The sequence below is a fragment of the Ictalurus furcatus genome, chromosome 8 (genome assembly GCF_023375685.1).
Source record: "Ictalurus furcatus strain D&B chromosome 8, Billie_1.0, whole genome shotgun sequence".
In the NCBI taxonomy this organism is placed as follows: domain Eukaryota; kingdom Metazoa; phylum Chordata; class Actinopteri; order Siluriformes; family Ictaluridae; genus Ictalurus; species Ictalurus furcatus.
The window spans coordinates 16,316,715-16,338,743 of NC_071262.1; the positions used below are offsets into that span (position 1 = coordinate 16,316,715).

The window sequence follows — 22,029 nt, forward strand, 5'->3', positions numbered from 1 at the left end:
ACGGAGCTGAAAATCAGTGAGTCAGTCTCCGCGCCAGCAGAGGGCAGCAGTGTGCTGAAAGCAGAACGTGGTCTAACACCAGCGAGAAAGCGGGCATGAACTTCCGCTGCTTTATGTATACTCTCTGTCATTTATTAAAGCGATTGTTAAGGAGAAAGTGGTGTTATATTTACGCAATTAATCCATTTGATCCAGTCAGTTAATAAACTGGTAATTGTACATGTTGTGTTCGGGTTGAGCGCGTGAACGATGTCTGCCATGTTTGATGGGAATACCTTGTCATCGATGCAGACTTCTCAATGCCACACTCAGAATAACTACAGGTGGGAACCACTACACTTCGCACATATTTTCTGCATTAGCATGTTTTCTGGGTGAAAAGTTCAAATAGCAAACGAAACAAGCACTTGCACTAGACGATAAATAAAACTATGGTAATAATATAGATGTTACTCACAGCTTTGGCTTCATAAAACGTTATTGGTCCATTTTACTACAGTTTCCTTTTTAATATGTGTTTGTGATGTAACGTACTATTTGCATACAGTTTCAAGTAAATAACGTTCAAAAATGTCTTCAATATATCATAACTTGTCCTCTCTACAGTCCCCAGGAACTTGCTTTGGAAATTAAAGCGTTCATCAGTGGTGTCGACCAGACGCAAGGGCGTAAACTCAGTGTTCGTGATCATGCCCGCTGTGCTGTCCGTCTCCTCCGCACTGTCCCAGCTTGTCGAGGGGCAGTCCTAGAGCACCTGCGGGGTGTTTATGACGAATATGTGGCGTCCTTTTTTCAAGACCTGGAGGCTGAGTGTGACAATGGCAGTAACAGTACCACTACAGGAATGAACACCAGTATGTCCAACCTGGAGGATGTGGTCAAAGAGATCCATGCCGTCCTGCTAGAGTTTATTCAGCTTAACCCAAAAGCCTGGGCTCCACTGGTGTCGTCTTGGGCAGTGGATTTGCTTGGGCAGCTCAGCAGTAAGCATGCAGGGAGAAGAGCAGCTCCTCACTCGTCTAGTCTGAATGAGCTCCTGCAGCTATGGATGTCATGTGCAGCCACTCGCTCCCTCATGGAGTGTTACTCCCAGTGTCTGGCAGCAATGTTGGCCTGGTGTCCTGATGCCTGTGTGGATGCTTTGTTGGACACTTCTGTACAGCACTCGCCTCATTTTGACTGGGTGGTTGCCCACATTGGCTCTGCTTTCCCTGGCACCATCATCAGCAGGGTGCTTGCCTGTGGACTCAAGGACTTTTATGCACATGGATACCCTTCAGGTGAAAAATCCAGTCAGCTGCAATCAATGGACAAAAGCAGCAGGGTGCCAAAAATAGGCTCTGTGGTGGGCATCCTTGGGCATTTAACCTCTAGGCATTCTGACAGCATTAAGAGAGAGCTCCTCAGGATGTTCCAGGATAGCTTGTGCCCCTCACCCCAAAACGCACCTCCGTCTTCAGTGGCTGCATGGTGGGAGAACTCGCCTCATCTCCGCAGGGCCACTGTGCCTTTCTTGCTTCAGTTGGCTGCTCTTTCGCCAACTCTACTTGGTGCCGTGTCAGTCGAACTGGTGGAGTTCCTCCGTCCACCTGTGCTACTCCAGCTGCATGCTCAGTTCCAGGGTTTGCCCAGAGAAGAGCTAGAGAACATGTTAGGCTTAACTGTGCACCTGATCAGTCAAAGCCCTGCAGGTGGTGCACGGGTGCTGCGCTTTCTCGCCGACACCGCCACACCAGCCTCTGTTATCATTTCAGGCCCCACGCCCTCGCCGCATGATGGTGTACGCGAAGCTTGTGACCGTCTACTTCAGATGCTCCTTCTGCATCTCCACAAACTTGTGTACAACAGACCTGATGGTGAAGAACCATATCCACACTCGGCCTCCGCCTGTGCTGTGCCACGCGTGATCCCATTTCTTGAGGAGCTACAGGCCCATGTTGGCGAGCTATGTGCTGAGACTCTCAGACTTGAAAGAAAAAGGCATCTCTGGCTGCATCAGCTGCTATGTCTGCTGTCTGTTTATGGTGGACCTAGTGTGGCTACTGAAGCCTTGTGCCAGCTGCTCACACAAGCCAGGAACCCTGAGGAGCTGGCATTAGCCTCACAACTCCACTCCCCTCTTTCCTCCTCCATCCAAGGACTACTTCCAGCAGCTGTGGCACGCTGCGTAGCTCAGATCCACACCCAAAACTTGAACAGTAGAGAGTTAGCACAGCTCTTGAACAACCTGGCTACAGCAGTACAGAGCCAGGAAGAAGATTGCAAAGCAGGCAGTGCTGCATGTGGAAGTTCAACACACTCCTCAATGGCAGCTCAAGTTGGAGCTGCTATTTCCAGTCATCTCCATGATTTCTGTCCACTGCTCCTTCACGGTGACACCATGGTATCTAGAGCCGCTGTTCGCCTTCTGTCCTGCAGCCAGTTACCAAAAGCTTACACACCAGCTCAGCTGTTACTTATATCACGGGCAGCGGTGGCACATTTCTTCATAGCACTGCGACAGAGAGGGGAGGGACTGAAGGTTGGAGGTCAGGGTGGTGGAGAGGCAGTTGGTTACTCTATGCGCTTGCTCTCCCACCTGGCAGGTTACTCCTCCCTGACACTCAAAATCGTCCTGCAGCAGCTTGTGGAAGGAGCGTTACATAAGGGCAACCGAGATCTGTTTGGAGGCCAGAAAGAAACCCCTGGTGAAGATGGTACTCTCACACCCACTCAAGTTCCAGACTTGGGTGCTTCTCTGCTGGACATCAACTGTAAATTTGGCACAACTGTCAACTTCTCCGGTAGTGTGTGGTCTGTATTCCACGCTGGCGTGATTGGAAAGGGTCTGAAACCTCCTCACATTTCTTCACAAACAGACCCTGATAAAGTTAACCAGAACATGCAGACTTTGCTTGCCGTCACAGTGCAGTGCTGCAGCTCGGGTGGAGGAGGAAGCAGCAGTAATGGATCAGGATCCGGAAATACCCGCTACCATCCAGCTGGTGAATCAGTTTTGGATGAACCCTCCCCGATCAATGCAGAAGCTGCCAAGGTTATTGCAGTAACTCTGGTGGAGAAAGTTTGCCCAGAAGTAGCAAATGGAGAATTGTCCTGGCCACCTGAGGAACATGCCAAGACTACCGTTGAACGAGACATTCATGTCCGCCGATGTTTTGAGGCCAATCCTGTGTTGTTCCACCTTCTTCGAGTGGTCGCAGCTGGACGTCCAGCTCTCTGCTATTGCTCTGCTGTTTTGAGGGGACTTCTTGCCACACTATTGGCCCACTGGGAGGCTTCAAGAGAGCCTTCAGTAGCAGATTCCCCTTGGCATCTTCAAGCATCTTGCCTCCTAGTGTCCTGTATGGGAGAAGGTCAGCTTTTGCCACCGGTGCTAAGTAACATCCATGAGGTCTTTCCTCATCTAACCCCATTTGAGGTTAGACTTTTGCTGCTGGGTGTGTGGGAGTACATGCGTGGGAACAGCCCTATGCCACAGAAATTTACTTTTATTGCTGAGAAAGGAATGTTTTTCAGAGATTTCTCTCGAGACGGTGATGTGGCGCGTTACGTCGCACCAATCCACAGTGTACTACACAAGAACATTGACCGGCTCGGACACTTATGTTGGAGGTTTCAGATATAGCAAACCTGTTTTAAGGATAATTGATGTTCATGAGCACTGATATTCTATTTGCCATAAAACTTCCTAGTAGTATTAAGCAGTGTTTATCTCTGAATTCCTAAAATACTTTATAGTCAACAACAATCTAAGTGGAATGTTCAGCTGATATGATTAGTTCACATAAATTTTTTTTGTTTGTTTTGGATTGAGGATCCTTTCAGATTAAACAAAAGTGTGAGTTAACTGATATGGGAGGAGAAATGCATTCTTTATAATTGTTTTTTTTTTAATGGACCATTAAAAGTACAAGTCTTTTTCTATCTTGTGATGATTATTATTATTTTTACATTAGTAATTGTTTATATGGCTTTGGTAGTGATAGTTTCAGGTTAGAGCTCCTGTTTGGAAACCGAATAATATGTATATAACACGGGTATGAATGCTTTCAAATGCTTTTTTGAATCTTGTTCTTTTCAAAATAACTTGTTCTTTGTAAAGGGGAAAATAAAAACATTTTGAAAATCTGTTTTGAGTTGCTACGTTCTTTGAGCATTTTGATATATGTTAATATAGGCTAGAGTTCATAAAATAAGGTCAACGTGACAGAAATTTGTTTACAGTACATTTGAATTTATTTGCGTAAATCATGATTTGCATGCCAGATTTTTACATAAGGAGTCCACAACCTTATTAAAATGACTCTAAAGCGTTTCATTTTTAATATAAAAATCCCGCCAATTATGCGTGTCCACGTACTGAGAACTGACGTTCAAGACAGTTTCCATGGAGACAAGTCATTCACGATTTGATCGCCAGTGGGCGGGATTAATCCAGTCAAACCAAGATGGCGGCTGCCTTCAGTGAAAGGTAGATTAAATATTTATCATCCTGTATTATTTGCTTTCATTTGTGCTGTCCGTTTGTGTTTTCTGCATGCGCGCCGACACCACGTCGTGTTCATTCATTCGTGATGTGAAAACGCTGAAAATTCATGCAGGTACTATACATGAGGAAGCCGGATGAATGCGTGGCTTTGGATTTGATAGTGTTTGAATTAGCTAGCTAGCGACCGTGCTAAATAATACTTGTGCCTTGGCCCGTCTTTATGGTTATTGACGGAGCTGTTTTATATTAGGCATATTTGTATACATTTGTTTTTAAACAAGTTGTTCACGCGTCCTGTGCCACTGGCGTCTTGCATAGCATTATCTGTAATGATTTCTGTTACTAGCTAGCATCGGAAGATGGCCGACTGAATTGATCTAAAATGAATGTGAGGATCTAGTTAAAGCAGTTTTCTTCAGTTCAGCATCCCTGTCCTTTTAACAGCAGACGCACCTGCTTCCAACAGTTGAAGTACCATTTGGACGTTTATGTCTTTGGCTCCTTTTGTTTTTGTGCGTTTGCAGTCATCTCTGACTAATCACTGTTTCCCCCCCCGTTTCAACCGAAAGTACTACTGAGATGTATTTTAGTGTCTTCTTTTCCACATAGGTCTGTATGTATATAATATTTGGCATATGTTTAAAAAGTTCCTTCTCATTCCTTGGGTTTACAGAATGGTGCTTGAACTTGAAAACTTGTGAAGTATGCATTTTGATTGAGAAGAGTTTAAATGAAGGATAGCGTTTCATATGTAGCATGTTACCTTTTAAATAGACATATATTTAGCATTATTTCAATTATTTGAGTTTTTTGAAAAGGGGGGAAAAACCCCCAATAGCATTGTACAAATACAGTACTGAATTTATAGAAAACAAATACTCCATACCTACTTCCTTATTTTACCTAACTGAAGGATGAAATCTTTTCTGAATTCCCCCCCAAGGACTGGAAAATAAGAAATATATCATCTGCTTAATTGAGGATAATAAAAATATCAGTCACACCTGGGGTGATTTCTACGATACTCCATACATATCACGTTATATAGGTTTGCTTAGAAACTTCTAGCAAAACAGTAGTGTTGCGTTTAAAAACCTGTTGGAAAACAGAGTCTACAAAAATGTCCACAAAAATAAATTAATCCTGAAAAGAATCTTGACTAATTATGTAAAGCTTCAGTAACAAATTGAACATCAAATCCATACCATTGCTTCCAATTAGTCTGTAATTATTCATATTTTAAAAATGTTATGAAAAATATTGTAATATCTACTAAACTATGTTGTGAGGTCATTTATCACAATATTGAGATATTACTCAAACCGCCCAGCCCTAGTTACAGCCGCTGTGTAAGTCCTTAAACAAATAGAGCATGATTAACGAATACAACTTTTTTTTTGTGGTTCTTTTTTTTTTTTTTTTTTTGCAACAGCATTTATGTCTCCCTTGACCACAGATTTGTGCTTGAAAAGCCGTTTTTCATTTAGTTGAATCTGTATATATGAATGATGGTATGTTTTCCTTCTCTTTCTCCTTGTTCAGAATGGGGCTGCTGTTCGGGATCTGCATCTCGTTGCTTTTAGGCAGCGCCTGTGCTGTGGACCGGGGAAATTTCAAAACCTGCGATCAGAGTGCCTTCTGCAAGTAAGTGACGGCTGCTGGTGATGTTAACTGGTTTTCAAATCTAAATTCTATGTACTTTATGCACTGAAGTTGACTGTCTGTGTATTTTATGTCGAAACACCACATCCATACATGCTGTGTATTTCAAAACATCATTTGAAGCTTCATGTTGTCTGTCCCCAGGCGTCAGAGGGCCATGAAGCCCGGTCAGTCTCCATACCGAGCCTTACTGGACACTCTGGAGCTCAGTGACTCCAGACTCACTCTACAACTCATCAACGACAACAACAAGGTAAATATTGAAATAAATTCTATCAACCTTTCTATCAAAGATTTTCTGATGTAAATTCAACCAGTATGGTGTTTTCCCAGCAGTTAAAAAATGTTTTTTTTGTTTTTTTTTAAAACTGTGCCTCTGTAACTGTCCCTGATGGCAGGTGCACTTGCTGTTGGAGCTCTATAGGCTGCAGGGGAACATCACTCGTGTAAAAATAAATGAGCTTAAACCCCTGAAGCCTCGATTCGAGGTGCCTGATGTGCTGGTAGGGGAGCCACCCACTGAGCCGTGAGTGTCATCGAACATTGCAGATAACTCTGAAATGCATTATACTTAATTTGTTTGCAGCCTGATGCCTTATGTATGTGTGCTTCTGTCCGGTTTAGTCTCTCAGTGCTGTCTAAGGATGATAACGGTGTGGTTTTGTCTCTGGGGTCGGAGAGCCAGAGGCTGATAGTTAGCGCTCGCCCCTTCAGGCTGGATATCATGGAGGGGCCTGAAGTGCTGCTGTCGCTTAACTCCCGCGGTCTGCTCGCTTTTGAGCACCTGAGGCTGCGGAAAGACACGTGAGTCTCCCATCTGGCCTCTCTTCTGTTCTTGCATCTCCTCAGAGGTTTGGTTGAACCACTCGTGTCTGGTCCTTCTCTCTAAGGTCTTTAGATGTGGGTGATCAGATCAGGTTACACTTGTTAATTGTGTTCTCTTAGCAGTGTGTGTGTGTGGGTTGGAGAACATGGTGTAAACAGTTTGATTTGATGTATCTAACATCTGTCTTATAGTTGTACAAGTTAATTTAAAAAATAAAGCAGACATTTGTCTGTTGCATAAGAAGTCACCCTTGGGGTCAATACTTGGCAGAACTACCTTCAGCTTCAAAGTCTTCTGAGATATGTCTCTATCATAGAAGGGAAGAAAGTATATTTTCTTGTATCCAACAGTCCTTATTGTTCCTAATGATTTTTTCCCCACTTTTTTATTTGGACAAATTTGTTTTAGACATTAATGCTGAACTTAAAATAATCGGAGCACTTATATTTTCTTGCCTGTGTTCTTGACCTTTAAAAGAACGTTAGGTGGCTATAAATGCAAAGAGGAATGCGTGCTGTGAGCTTCCTGTGACTGCATATAAAGAAAGCTGTCTGTGCACTGAGCATTGTTCAGTGTTTCTCAGAATGGAAACTGCGTCTACAAAACGACTGTGGCGTGTAGTACAGTGCTGAGGAAAGAAACATATCCATAGACTGCTTTCTGTTTGGAAACTTATCTACAGAACTGAATTATTCAGTTAATATAATATTTAGTCTGAATTATTCATTCTCAACTTTACCCTTGTGACTTTATCCTTCTCTCTGTGTGCGGGTGCGTGTGTGTGTGTGTGGGCGTGCATGCATCACAGTCAGGCAGACCCAGAGAGTGCAGAAGTGAAAGAGAATGTTGATGGAGCTGAGGAGCAGGACACTGAAGAAAAGGTGCTGTGTGCGAGGAGAGAGAGAAATTACCTGTTTAGTTTTGTGTTCTGTCACAATACACTTTATCATCATTATCGTCATTGCTCATTGTTTTTATAACCCTGTTTTACTCACTGGACATAAAGCTTTTTTTTTTTTTTTACACCAGTAAAATACTTAATTAATTTTTTAATTAGTTTGCCGAACAAGAAAAGCTTTGAAACTGTAGTGGCCCTTGTAGGTGCTTTGATAGCACGACCTCAGCAAAAGTATTGTGGTATATTTTCCATATGGCCCACCCTAACCAGAGCCATTTCTTTGTGTCTTTGTGCCACAGGCAGAAGACGGAGGGAAAGATAAAGAAGAAAAAGATGATGGTTTGTGGGAGGAGACGTTTAAGTCTCACACGGACAGTAAACCCAATGGTGTGTGAGCTCAGTATGATGTAGTCATGTTTTTAAAAAAAAAAAACCACACACACAATACAGGAAATAAGATCCATTTTTTTGTATGCAGAACTTTAATAATCAGGCTTTTCAGTTTTCCCAGCAGTGTACTGCTCATGGACTGAGGTTAGATTTAATTAGAATTGTCTGAGATGTAATTAGAAGAGAGTTCACTTTTCTGAACATGGCCAGATATCTTAATTGTGCAGAACACCTTTGTTTACAAGCACTACAGTTTGGATAGTAACCTCTCCCTTCCGCAGGGCCAACGTCGATTAGTTTAGACTTCTCCTTGCCTGGAGTAGAACATGTATATGGCATACCAGAGCACGCGGACAACCTTAAACTCAAAACCACAGGGTGAGTACACATAAAGAGCTGCTGGATTGCTGTATAGTTTCATTTTATACAGTACTGTGAAAAAGTATTTCCTGATTTCTTCTGTTTGTGTACATCTCGTATTAATAATTTTACATGTCCAAATGAAATACAACATAAAAACAAAGGCAAGCTGAGTAAACATACAATGCAGTTTTTATTTATTATTTTATTTTATTGCAGCAAAAAAGTTATCCAACACCGATCACCAATGTGAAAAACTAATTGCCCCCTTAAACTTAAAATCTGGTTGTGCCACCTTTAGCAACAATCACTGCAAGCAGTTCTGATAACTGGAGATCAATCTAGGTCTTGGATTTACTCCTATGCTTTGGATCATTGTTTTGCTGCGTAATCCAGCTGCGCTTGTGTTTCAGCTTACGGACTGAAGACCGGACACTCTCCTTTAGGATTTTATGGTAGAAAGCAGAATTAATGTTTCCCTCAAGTATTGCAATTTGCCCAGGCCCTGAAGCAGCAAAGCATCCCCACAGCATCACACTTCCACCACCATGCTTGACCATAAGTATGATTTTCTATATGTGGAATTCTGTGTTTGGTTTACACCAGATGTAACGGGACACCTGTCTTCCAAACAGTTCCACTTTTGACTCATCAGTCCACAGAACATTCTCCCAAAAGGTTTTAGGATCATCAGGGTGTGTTTTGGCAAAATTCAGATGAGCCTTAATGTTCTTCTGGTTTAGCAGTGGTTTTCACCTCACCACTCTTCCATAGATTCCATTTTTGCCCATTGTCTTTCTGATAGTGGAGTTATGAACAGTGCCCTTTATTGATGCAAGAACTGTAGGTTCTTTGTTGTTCTTGGCTCTTTTGTGACTTGCTGGATGAGTAGTTGCTGTGCTCCTGGAGGAATTTTGGAAGGTTGGCTACTTTTGGAAAGGTTCATTACTGTGCCAAGTTTTTCCATTTGGAGATAATGGCTCTCACTGTGGTTCTTTGGAGTCCCAGAGCCTTTGAATAGCTTTGTAACCCTTCCCAGACTGATTTATTTCAGTCACCTTCCTCATCATTTCTGAAATTTCTTTCAACTTTGTCAGTGTGTTACTGGATAAGACCTTTTAACCAGCTTCATGCTGTTGAAAAAGTTCTATTTAAATGTTGATTTGATTGAACAGGGTTTGCAGTAATCAGGCCTGGTTGTGTCAGGTCCAGCTGAACCCCATTGCGAATGCAGTTTCATAGATTTGAGGATTTGAGAACTACGGGGGCAAATACATTTTTACACAGGCCCAGTTGGTATTGGATACCCCCCTTTTTTTTCCCTCCCCTCCAATAAATAACATTATCATTTAAAAACTCTGTTTCCCCTTGGTTGCCTTTGTTTTATCTCCTGAAACAATTTGGTATGAGAGATATACAAAACCAGAAGAAATCAATACAAAATACTTTTACAGCACTGTACTTTGTATTTATTATTTTGATAGTCAGACGGTTTGCCATTAAAGTTTTCAACAGTGAATGTTGTGAATATTAAGTTTTTTTTTCCTCTGCATACGTATGATTTTGCTTTGTTTCATTGCTGCAGTGGGGGAGACCCATACAGGTTGTACAATCTGGATGTGTTCCAGTATGAGCTCTATAACCCCATGGCCTTATATGGATCAGTGCCAGTCATGCTGGCCCATAATGCTCAGAGGACCATGGGCATCTTCTGGTTAAATGCTGCTGAGACCTGGGTGGACATCAGCTCCAACACTGCTGGCAAAGTAGGGAGTGTTATTTTGTATTTTTGAGTTATAGAGCATAAACATAATGCTAGTCTGTGCACTGTGACTCATCAGAAAATTGCAAAGTTTGTGATATCAAATACATTATGTAAGAAATAAAGCATGACATGGGGAAAATGATCAGTGAGTGGTGTGATTCTATTACCACCTCAAATTTGATTGTTTCCCATTCATTTTAGTTAATAATTTGAAATAGCTAACATACTTTTATAGTTTTTCACTGAGCATTTGTCAATTGGATGTGAGTGCAGCGTCTGATTGAAGGCCAAACATGCAGAAGATGATGTTAGGAGATCCAGGATATTGGATTCTGAGAGTTTATTTCTGAATTCAGCCTCAGTGATCTCGTTTCACTTCTCATTTTATGCACAGTATGAAAGGAGGCAGACACAGACTTGTCCTGTGATGTAGTCTTAATATTGTACAATACATTGTAGAGCAATCAATCGACTGATTAATCTGCACGATAACCAATTGCTCACTGATAGTTTTCCCCGGTTGCATTGTGTAAGCGGCTCAGAAATGTCTGCTGTCATTATACAGTACGAGAGCAGCCTCTAGAGGCTAAATAAAAACAATCACTGACAATTTTTGGATGTCTCTATTTTTATTTGTTATTTGTAGTGTTACTTTTCAGTTTTGCTAATTCACTCTCTAACAAACTTGCTGTTTCTCCTGCTCTTTGTTGCAGACTGTGTTTGGGAAGATGCTAGACTTTGTTCAGGGCTCCAGTGAGACTCCTCAGACTGATGTTCGCTGGATCTCTGAGAGTGGCATCATCGACGTATTTATCATGCTTGGACCAAAACCATCTGATGTATTCACACAATATGCCTCACTTACAGGTACACATGCTGTCCATTCTGTAAAGCTTTTAGGCCCTCTGCTCTGTACGTTGATGCCAAGTCACTACATTAATCTTAATAACTATAATTAAATGCATCTTGGGGCTCTTTCAACCCAACTGCAGAATGTAAACCAAAACATGCCATGTATTTTGGGATATTTTTTCCCCCACATAGTACCATGTTTAAGGGCCATAGAAACAGATCATTCAGAATCTGTACTTAGTGTGCAAACATTCATATTTTAAATCTTTGCATATCAACGGCCACTGGTTACTTAACGTTTTAACTTTAGTTTTCCTGCCTTTCTTTCATTTCTATACACACATACACCAGGCACCCAGGCCTTCCCTCCTCTGTCTGCGCTGGCCTACCATCAGTGTCGCTGGAACTACAATGACCAGGATGATGTGAAGGCAGTGGACCAAGGCTTTGACGAACATGACATCCCATATGACTACATCTGGCTGGACATCGAGCACACAGATGGCAAGCGCTACTTCACCTGGGACCCTCACAAGTTCCCACAGCCCAAAGAGATGCTGCAGAACATCATGGACAAGAGACGCATGGTCAGTCTGAGCATAGCACATGTTGCCTACTTAATAAAGTTTAACAAGTAAAAAATTTACTTTACAAAAAGCTCTTGCCATGATTAAAAAAAACACACAGTACAGTAAATAAGAGATCATTTTTTTATTATTATTTTTAAATACAGTACTTTAATAATCATGATTAATTACAATGTGCAAGACTTAATTCATTATGTTGAGAATATATGTTTACATATCAATTAAAGAATGATGCATATGGTTTGAGTGATTTTTAATTTCAGTCTTAGTCTTCAGTTTTAAATGGCTCTTGGGTACACTTACACCCACATTTGTATGTTGCTGATATTTATCAAGTTATAAACCTGATATTCAAGACTTATGAAATTGAGGTCTAACTGTGCAGAACAACAGAAGTAGCATCAGAATAAAGTATGGCATAAATGTGCTGAGCAGGCATGTCTTCCAAAAAGGTAAACTGTAGAATTTTAGAAATGTGAAGAATCTGAATCCCCTGAAATCCTGTCCTTGCCAGATGGTGGCCATTGTAGACCCTCATATTAAAGTGGACAGTGGCTACAAGATCCATAACGAGCTAACTGCCAAAAACTTCTACGTCAAAAACAAAGATGGCAGAGACTACGAGGGGTGGTGCTGGCCAGGTCAGAGTGATGTCTGCAGACAATAATATGTATACATATGTCTTTATTAATGAATATTGTGAATGATCTGATTCACATTATTGTGTAGCTCAAAGTTGCTCTTCCTTTCTTTCTCACATACAGGAAACTCTGGTTATCCAGACTTCACTAGACCAGAGATGAGAGCCTGGTGGGCCAGTATGTTTGCATTTGATCAGTATGAGGTAAGACAATTTTTTTGCAGTACATCACATTTAAACTGGCATGGACGTATCAAACACAGTCCTCTATACTAGTCCCAAGCCCTGTCATTTTCTTCCACCCATTACTTTCTGTTTGCTGCGGCCCACCATCTGTACAAGGTTTTAGCACGTTAGAAGGCATATTACTGTTTGTTCCAGACGTAGCCAAAAACATGCCTGAGCCAACACCCGATCAAAGTAAGACTAATTAAATGAATGAAAGATTAATTAAAAAGAGAAAAAGTAAAAGTTTGGATTAGTCTATGACTAAAGACAGCTCAGAAGTATGGCATTTCATTTAAATACACTACCTAAATAAGCTGGGTATATAAAAATAAATACCCCTTAAACAACTGCAGCCATAACAAAACAAACTTGCCTGAAGTTAGCCAGCCTACTAAACATTTGCTTACTTGTTTTGACTAAACAAATGTGTATAAGGTCCATGACTAACCTTTTAATGCTGCTTTTCCTACATTACCTGAGCAGTAATTTCCTCCAGTAGACGAAATAAATTGGCTAACAAAAAATTAAACCGCTCAAGCTGTTATGCAGCAGCATTTCTTTTCTGTTTTGCTGACATGTGTTGTTTAAAGTAATGTATACCTAAGTGCTATTTCTGATCGGTCAGAAGGGTTTGATTAATTCTCTGTAACAGCAGCTTTGACAGTAGTTCCGACTGTAATTCAAACCACAGGTTTATATTAATGTGTTCGTTCTGATCCGTTATTGTTTCTATAGTAACAACTTGCACAGGGACTTGTATGGCAGACGCTCCACACACACTGATTTTGATTGTGGATATGGTGACAGCACTTTCCAACAGATGAAGCTGTTTTTCGACACAGCAAGTGGGTTGCTGTACCATAGTAACTGGACACACTGGATTTTAATTTTTTTATTATTTTCATTAATAAAAGGGAGAGCTGGTGAGGGAACGAGTGTTTTATAGCTGCTATAATGTAAGTGAAGGAACTACTTTTTCAGATGTTCCACAAGATTAAGTGTAACTAAACAGATTAAAAAATACAGTGAATTTTTGTGTGTGTATGTATATATGTATGTGTGTGTGTGCGCATATATATATATATATATATATATATATATATATATATATATATATATATATATATATATAAAATAATGATTAGTGTATGTGTATATACAGTATCTCACAAAAGTGAGTACACCCCTAAATATTTGATTATCTTTTCATGTGACAACACTGAGGAAATGACACTTGCTACAATGTAAAGTAGTGAGTGTACAGCTTGTATAACAGTGTAAATTTGTTGTCCCCTCAAAATAACTCAACACACAGCCATTAATGTCTAAACCGCTGGCAACAAATGTGAGTACACAAATTTACACTGTTACACAAGCTGTACACTCACTACTTTTACATTGTAGCAAAGTGTCATTTCTTCAGTCACATGAAAAGATATAATCAAATATTTACAAAAATGTGAGGGGTTTACTCACTTTTGTGAGATACTGTATGTATATGTATGTATGTCATGGATTATTTATTTCCATTTAACAAGCTTCCCCCTTTTGTTTTATTCCTTATTATTAGGTTTATGTTTAGATGTTAATGCCAACTTCTACCTTTAATCTCACAAAAATAAGGTAGTGCATCTTGTGATGGCTGCAACCTCCGATTTTCAGAATGGTGACCTATGTAGCAACAGTAATCGGTGTCCAGGTCTTGTGATTGTTCAATTCTATTATTAGGCATCAACCAGAGGATGGATTCCACTTTTGATTTTCTTTTTAATTTATGTTTTCTTTGTAAAGTTTTACATAGTTGTCTTTGACATTTTCACTAGAGGTCTAGTCCAGATTTTATATATACAGGGTGGTCCAAAATTCTCCATATATAGGGGACTATGTATTCCAGCACCACGGTCGGTTGTGCCTTCGTCAGTGGATGTTTGTGGATGTCCACTTCTCGGTTGGTCCGCAACGCTTCCAGTCTGTTTGAATTTGTTAATAAGTTTGACAACAGTGTGTGATGTGTTAGCCAGGTTTCCTGTTAAAGTACATTGCAACTTTGCGACAGCTTCCTGATCCAGTCATGAGAATTTCAATACGTTCTTTTGTCAAAGGCGCTCTTAAAGGCTATCTGGAAAAAATATATATAAACTAAGTATGACATTTTGGAAGATATTTTGCTAAAAAGTATTAATTTCCCCTATGTATGGAGTCTTTTGGGACACAATTTATAGAGCAGTATAGCTGCAATGTGGCAAACATAAATAAATTTAAAAAAAACCCCAACATTAATAATAAATTAAAATTCACCCTTGTCTAGAGAAAACCAGCAAAAGTTATAGTTAATAGTCGTCTTCTTTGCTCAAACTTTAGGGTTCGATGAAGAACTTGTACACTTGGAACGATATGAATGAGCCGTCCGTGTTCAATGGCCCAGAGGTCACCATGTACAAAGACGCAGTACATGGCAACTGGGAACACAGAGACCTCCACAACCTCTACGGCCTCTACGTGGTGAGCTAGAGTTCATCTCAGTTTATTTGCTAATGTAGTGGGTTTATATTTATTTTTTTTTGTGTGTGTCTTGTTCTTTTAGAATAAATATCCATAATTCTCTAAACAATGAATCTGCCATCACATATTTGGCACAAATCCTCAACTCATTGTTTCTGTCCTGGGTAGCAAAGGGCCACATTTGAAGGTCTGATCCAGAGGTCTGGGGGAACAGAGCGGCCATTTGTTCTCACTAGAGCCTTCTTCGCTGGCTCACAGAGATATGGTTAGTACTGAGAACACCCTCCTTTACGTACTGGGAGAAAAGTATTTTCTAACAGTGAAGTGACACATGGTGCACGTTTTCATTTATGCACATGTACAGGCGCTGTGTGGACTGGAGATAATGCAGCTGAGTGGGACCACCTGAAGATCTCTATCCCAATGTGTCTGAGCCTGGGGCTGGTGGGCATCTCGTTCTGTGGAGGTCAGTTTATAGCGATTTCATAATACCTGTAAAAAAGCTAGAAAAGTTAATATCTAGGTTATCTCACACTGCTTTCAATACAAATATAGTTTCAATCATATATTTTATTCATAATTTTGGGTTGTACATGAAGAAACCAGTGCTATGGCCAAGTCCATGAAACCTGCCCAATGCCAAAGATCAAAATTGGACGTTTCATTATGGAAAAAAAAAAAAATCACCTTGGGAAAATACCAGTTTACATAAGGGGAAAGGATGTGGGAAAAGTAATGCAGGTACATTCATCTAGGTAACTTTGACCTATGAATTTGCAAAGTTTGCTTGAAAACCAAAGGGAGAGTATTTTGAAGTTCTGTGTTGATAGTTTGTTCAAAAATAAAAGTGCAGGGTAAAATATGCCGTGTGTCACCATTTAATACTTTTATTTCTGTTTCTGTCATATAGGGGTACTTCATACTTTTCTTTTTAATGTATTGAGCTTTCTTTTCATGTCCGTAATAAAAGTGTGAAGATTTTTTTTTTTTTTTTTTTTTTTTTATATAAAAGTTAGCATACTTGTATTATATGTTTATCTACTTTTATTACGTTTTTGTTTTGAAACAGTTGTATAAAATAAGCTCAACCACTCAGCTAATTGCTTATGAATTGCAGACAATGACGCTTAAATATCAGTTCAACCAATACATGTTTTATCATTTTATGCTGTTATCATGGTGCCATCCTATCCACCGACATGCGCTACGTTTTGTTTTTGTTTTTTTGTGACAAAATTATGTTTTTACTCTCGGTCTGCTAAGATTTCTAGTTAGCAGTGTTGGTGCTTCTGTAATAGTATCATGAATTGATAGTGTTAAAAGCACAATTTTTCTAAGCCGTTTGTTCAAGTTTCTCATCTACCCATATACATAAATATTAGACTGTGTGTTTTACTATTTGCATAAAAACCTCAGCTTACCTATTCCAAAACATGGATACAGTTAAAGGATGCTAAACCACTCAACCTCCAGCCAGCGGACAGAACAAAAATAAACCCAAGGCAGCACCTCAGAAGCCCAATCCTACAGGAAGACCATAGACCTGGCAGCAGTGTTTAAAATAATATGTTGAACTTCTGACTCTGTAATAGTTAAGCTGTTCATATAAGAAATGTCCTAGTTACATTTTCTCATTTCTCTTCTTCCATAGCTGATGTTGGTGGCTTCTTTAAGACCCCCAGTACTGAGCTGCTGGTGCGTTGGTACCAGACTGGCGCCTACCAGCCCTTCTTCCGTGCACACGCCCACCTGGACACCCCCAGGCGTGAGCCTTGGCTGTTTGGCCCGGAGAATGCTGCTCTCATCCGGGAAGTTGTCCGCCAGCGCTATGCCCTCCTGCCCTACTGGTACGAGCAGTTCTATCATGCATACAGGACCGGCCAGCCTGTCATGAGGTCAGTGGAAAATTCTTACCTCACTCACACACTCACTCATCCTTTTATATGAAAATAAACATTGGGTGGTAAGAACAGGCCTTTTGCTCTGTTCTTACAGTTTGCCATTTATTTTATTCCTTCCTCTTCTGTGTTAGGCCTCTGTGGGTTGAGTATCCTAAAGATGCAGCTACTTTCACCATTGATGATGAATTTCTGATTGGTGAGTGATTCAAACAAGCATATAAGTTACATAAGTGTGCATATATATGTATGTATATATGTATGTATGTATGTATATGTGTGTGTATATATGTGTGTGTGTGTGTGTGTGTGTGTGTGTATATATATGTATATATATATATATATATATATATATATATATATATATATATATATATATATATATATATATATATATATATAATATACACACACACACACAGTATCTCACAAAAGTGAGTACACCCCTCACATTTTTGTAAATATTTGATTATATCTTGTAATGTGATGGCACTGAAGAAACGACACTTTGCTACAATGCAAAGTAATGAGTGTACAGCTTGTGTAACAGTGTAAATTTACGGTCCCCTCAAAATAACTCAACACACAGCCATTAATGTCTAAACCACCTGCAACAAAAGTGAGTACACCCCTAAGTGAAAATGTCCAAATTGGGCCCAAACTGTCAATATTTTGTGTGGCCACCATTATTTTCCAGCACTGCCTTAACGCTCTTGGGCATGGAGTTCACCAGAGCTTCACAGGTTGCCACTGGAGTCCTCTTCCACTCTTCCATGATGACATCACGGAGCTGGTGGATGTTAGAGACCTTGTGCTCCTCCACCATCTGTTTGAGGATGCCCCACAGATGCTCAATAGGGTTTAGGCCTGGAGACATGCTTGGCCAGTCCATCACCTTCACCCTCAGCTTCTTTAGCAAGGCAGTGGTCATCTTGGAGGTGTGTTTGGGGTCGTTATCATGTTGGAATACTGCATACTGATCATGCTCTGCTTCAGTATGTCACAGTACATGTTGGGATTCATGGTTCCCTCAATGAATAGCCGTATGAGTGCTGCCAGTATTGCTGCAGAGGTTGAAGGGGTGGGGGGTCAGCCTGTCAGTGCTCAGACCATACGCCGCACACTGCATCAAATTGGTCTGCATGGCTGTCGTCCCAGAAGGAAGCCTCTTCCAAAGATGATGCACAAGAAAGCTGGCATACAGTTTGCTGAAGACAAGTAAACTAAGGACATGGATTATGAGACCAAGATAATCTTATTTGGTTCAGATGGTGTCAAGCGTGTTTGGCGGCAACCAGGTGAGGAGTACAAAGACAAGTGTGTCTTGCCTACAGTCAAGCATGGTGGTGGGAGTGTCATGGTCTGGGGCTGCATGAGTGCTGCCAGCACTGGGGAGCTACAGTTCATTGAGGGAACCATGAATGCCAACATGTACTGTGACATAATGAAGCAGAGCATGATCCCCTCCCTTCGGTGACTTGGCCGCAGGCCAGTATTCCAGCATGATAACAACCCCAAACGCTCCTCCAAGACGACCACTGCCTTGCTAAAGAAGCTGAGGGTGAAGGTGATGGTTTAAACCCTATTGAGCATCTGTGGGGCATCCTCAAATGGAAGGTGGAGGAGCACAAGGTCTCTAACATCCACCAACTCCGTGATGTCGTCATGGAGGAGTGGAAGAGGACTCCAGTGGCAACCTGTGAAGCTCTGGTGAACTCCATGCCCAAGAGGGTTAAGGCAGTGCTGGAAAATAATGGTGGCCACACAAAATATTGACAGTTTGGGCCCAATTTGGACATTTTCACTTAGGGGTGTACTCACTTTTGTTGCCAGTGGTTTAGACATTAATGGCTGTGTGTTGAGTTATTTTGAGGGGACAGTAAATTTACACTGTTATACAAGCTGTACACTCACTACTTTACATTGTAGCAAAGTGTCGTTTCTTCAGTGTTGTCACATTAAAAGATATAATCAAATATTTACAAAAATGTGAGGGGTGTACTCACTTTTGTGAGATACTGTATGTATATATGTGTGTGTGTATATGTGTGTGTGTGTGTGTGTGTGTGTGTGTGTGTGTATATATGTGTGTGTGTGTGTGTATATATATGTGTGTGTATATATGTGTGTGTGTGTGTGTGTGTGTGTGTGTATGTATCTTCTTTTTTTATTTACTCTTTAGTGTTAACAAGGGAATCAGTAAGAACAAATTCTTCACTGCAGGATATTTCTGAACAGTTCACTACGGTGTAGCGTAATGAATGTATTTCTCTGATTCAGGTCGAGATTTGCTGGTCCACCCTGTCACTGAGGAGGGTGCACGAGGAGTCACAGCCTACCTGCCTGGATCTGGGGAGGTATGCCGATTTTTAAGTGCTAAATCCTTTAAGATAACAGACTGCCAGTGGTTAGTGTTAGTTATCCTTTGACCAGGCCTGGTCTGAAAATATGTCACGCATTTTTTAAATTTAGATTCCTCTCCCTCTTACAGTACTTATATTACCTGATTTTTGTTCCCTTTTAGGTTTGGTATGATGTCCACACATTCCAGAAACACAGTGGTGCTCAATCCCTCTACATTCCAGTCACCATGAGCTCTGTATGCATATCTTCATATTCAAAAAGAATAAATAGTTTTATTGTTAACGAATGTTTGATTCCATGCCATCTGTGCTTCTGCTTGGCGCAGATCCCGGTCTTCCAGCGTGGCGGCTCCATCATTCCTAGAAAGGTCCGAGTTCGTAGGTCATCTGCGTGCATGGAGAATGACCCCTACACCTTGTATGTGGCCCTTGGTCCACAGGTAGCGTACCTTTTTATTGTGGTACAGTCTTTATATAGTCCTCCTCCTTCAACATAAATTATCAGATTTTAGTTTTACAGACATTTTCTTCTAACTAAATACAGAATAAATCCTGCCTTTCTTTTCTCAGAGAGTTGCTGAAGGGAAGCTCTACATAGACGACGGCCACACCTTTGATTTCCAAGCAAAGAAAGAATTTGTTCACCGGAGCCTAACGTTTTCCAACAATGCCCTGACATCTGAGTATGCCATACACAATTCTTGTTTTGCTCTTACTGATATTTTCTTTGCCTAAATAGTGCTGTTGACATGCTGTTCACACCTGATGTTGATGGGGGTTCACTCAGGAATATTTTGTCTTTTCAGGAACTTGTGTCTGGATTGCAAGTTCAATACTAAATCTTGGATTGAAAAGATTTTCATATTGGGAGCCAGTAAGCCTAACAAGGTTACTCTTCAAATGGATGGTATGTCTTTTTTGATGTGCTTAGTTCATTTACCTTTATCTTATGCCTAAAGTTCTACACATATAAAATAATAATAAAAAACTTGTATTCATTGAGTTTGCTTTTTTCCTCTGATAATTAATATTTATGCAATTATTCTTTTTAAACTATTGAATCAAAGAACCCTACTCATATGCACACATGGGTGCATGTAATGTTTAAATTAACAGCTCTAATAGTAGAATACAAGTTTCACTGATTTTCTCCTCATTCTTTCCAACAGGCCGAAACACTGATGTGGAGTTTGAGTTTGATGCCTCCATGTCAATGTTAACCCTGCGCAAACCAGGCATGAGCGCTGCAGCAGACTGGACCATTCTGCTACAGTAATGCACTCGAGAAGAACAAGAGCCTGGAGCAATGAGTGTTTGATCCAAGCACTTAATCCAAGCGACCAAGCGAACTTGACCAAGAAATACAAGACTACTCAGAAAAATACAAAAAATTTTTTTACAATCATTAACTCATACACTGTGTTCTCACACGCACACAATCAGGTAAAAGGGTGAATTGTGATTCAGTAGGAGGGTGTTTCAGATTAGTTTGGGGGCTAAATAGGAGTGAAATGGTAGATATTTCAGGTTTTAAGTTTTGTAAGCCTGATGTCCAAAAATTAAGTAACTTTTTTCAAACTGTTTTTCTGTAGTAAATGATGTAGTCAGCCTGTTCTCATATGCCTGTAATTTAAAAGGAATGGAGAGCATGTTTCATGCACTTGACTTATTCCAATTAATTTCAATTCAATTTAAAATAGGACGTTTGTTTGGTTGGTTGGTTGGTTGGTTTTTTTGGGCAGTTTTCATTGATTTTATAGTAGCTTGATGGTTAAAGAGTGTGTAGTACATGCTAGACCTCCAAACCTGGAATACGTTTAGGGGAATTAAACCACTGACTTGGTGGAAGTGTTTCCAGTTTCTTTAATGTTTTTGTTATTGACTTTTCTGGATTTTTTTTTTTTTTAAACAGAGCACTTGAATACTTCTGAGGGTGATTAGACATTTTGAGCAAAACAAATATTGACCCTAGGTTGACAATTAATGCAACAATGTTGGCTATGTAATGATAATGTGAAGGATATCATTACTGAGGAGATGCTGACAGCATCTTTCAAATTAGTTACATCATGTGCAATCTTAGCTGACTTTTCTTTTTCCTTGTACATTCCTGCCATGTTTGCTGATATGAATATATTAAAAATGTTCCTTGGTTGCTCTAGTGAGGACCACACAGCTCTTTTTTCCCTTCACGAGTATGTAGTGTCATGAAACCTTACAGAAGATCTAAAAAAAAAAAAAAAAAAAAAAATGTGGTATGTTTGTCTTGGTAATTTTTACAGGCTGTAACGATTTAATCAGGCAAGTCAGTAATAAAAACATAATGTTCCCAAAGATGTGGGCGTGTTGTCCTTATTTTTGGAATATGCGTTCACAGTGACATGAGGATCTAACACAATGTATATTAAATTAAGCACAATTAATCATTAATAGCATGTAAGCTTCCATAAAAGTTTGTATTGATTATATCACAGTAAGGCCAATGGTAACTCTGTGGTTAAGTTTCTGCGCAAGTGATGGAGCTTTATTGACTAAAAAAATATTAGATTCTTAAACACTCCTTTTTTTC

The 22,029-nt window shown here is 40.3% G+C and overlaps 2 protein-coding genes across 2 annotated transcripts; both read left to right on the plus strand.

Annotated features, from left to right (window-relative positions):
* Positions 1-87: 87 nt before the first annotated feature.
* Positions 88-4,326, plus strand: ints5 (integrator complex subunit 5). Its single transcript, XM_053631074.1, has 2 exons — positions 88-323; positions 607-4,326. Exons 1-2 carry the CDS (start codon positions 250-252, stop codon positions 3,623-3,625), a joined length of 3,093 nt encoding a protein of 1,030 aa, XP_053487049.1. The 5' UTR covers positions 88-249; the 3' UTR covers positions 3,626-4,326.
* Positions 4,327-4,408: 82 nt separating this feature from the next.
* ganabb (glucosidase II alpha subunit b) lies at positions 4,409-21,958 on the plus strand. Its single transcript, XM_053631076.1, has 24 exons — positions 4,409-4,471; positions 6,032-6,133; positions 6,296-6,404; positions 6,550-6,677; positions 6,776-6,955; positions 7,786-7,858; positions 8,175-8,262; positions 8,547-8,643; positions 10,211-10,391; positions 11,104-11,257; positions 11,594-11,829; positions 12,344-12,470; positions 12,594-12,673; positions 15,059-15,199; positions 15,368-15,464; positions 15,564-15,665; positions 16,851-17,094; positions 17,232-17,296; positions 19,378-19,454; positions 19,622-19,696; positions 19,787-19,900; positions 20,031-20,143; positions 20,267-20,367; positions 20,630-21,958. The coding sequence occupies exons 1-24, from the start codon at positions 4,449-4,451 to the stop codon at positions 20,734-20,736; spliced, it is 2,814 nt and encodes a 937-aa protein (XP_053487051.1). The 5' UTR covers positions 4,409-4,448; the 3' UTR covers positions 20,737-21,958.
* The last annotated feature ends 71 nt before the right edge of the window (positions 21,959-22,029 follow it).

Bases quoted from the DNA above. Each gene is read 5' to 3' on its own strand.
- ints5 (XM_053631074.1), top strand. From the start codon at position 250: ATGTCTGCCATGTTTGATGGGAATACCTTGTCATCGATGCAGACTTCT. The intron at 324-606 runs GTGGGAACCACT...TCCTCTCTACAG, and splicing joins CACACTCAGAATAACTACAG to TCCCCAGGAACTTGCTTTGG.
- ganabb (XM_053631076.1), top strand. From the start codon at position 4,449: ATGGCGGCTGCCTTCAGTGAAAG. The intron at 12,471-12,593 runs GTCAGAGTGATG...TCTCACATACAG, and splicing joins CGAGGGGTGGTGCTGGCCAG to GAAACTCTGGTTATCCAGAC. The intron at 17,297-19,377 runs GTGAGTGATTCA...TCTCTGATTCAG, and splicing joins TGATGATGAATTTCTGATTG to GTCGAGATTTGCTGGTCCAC.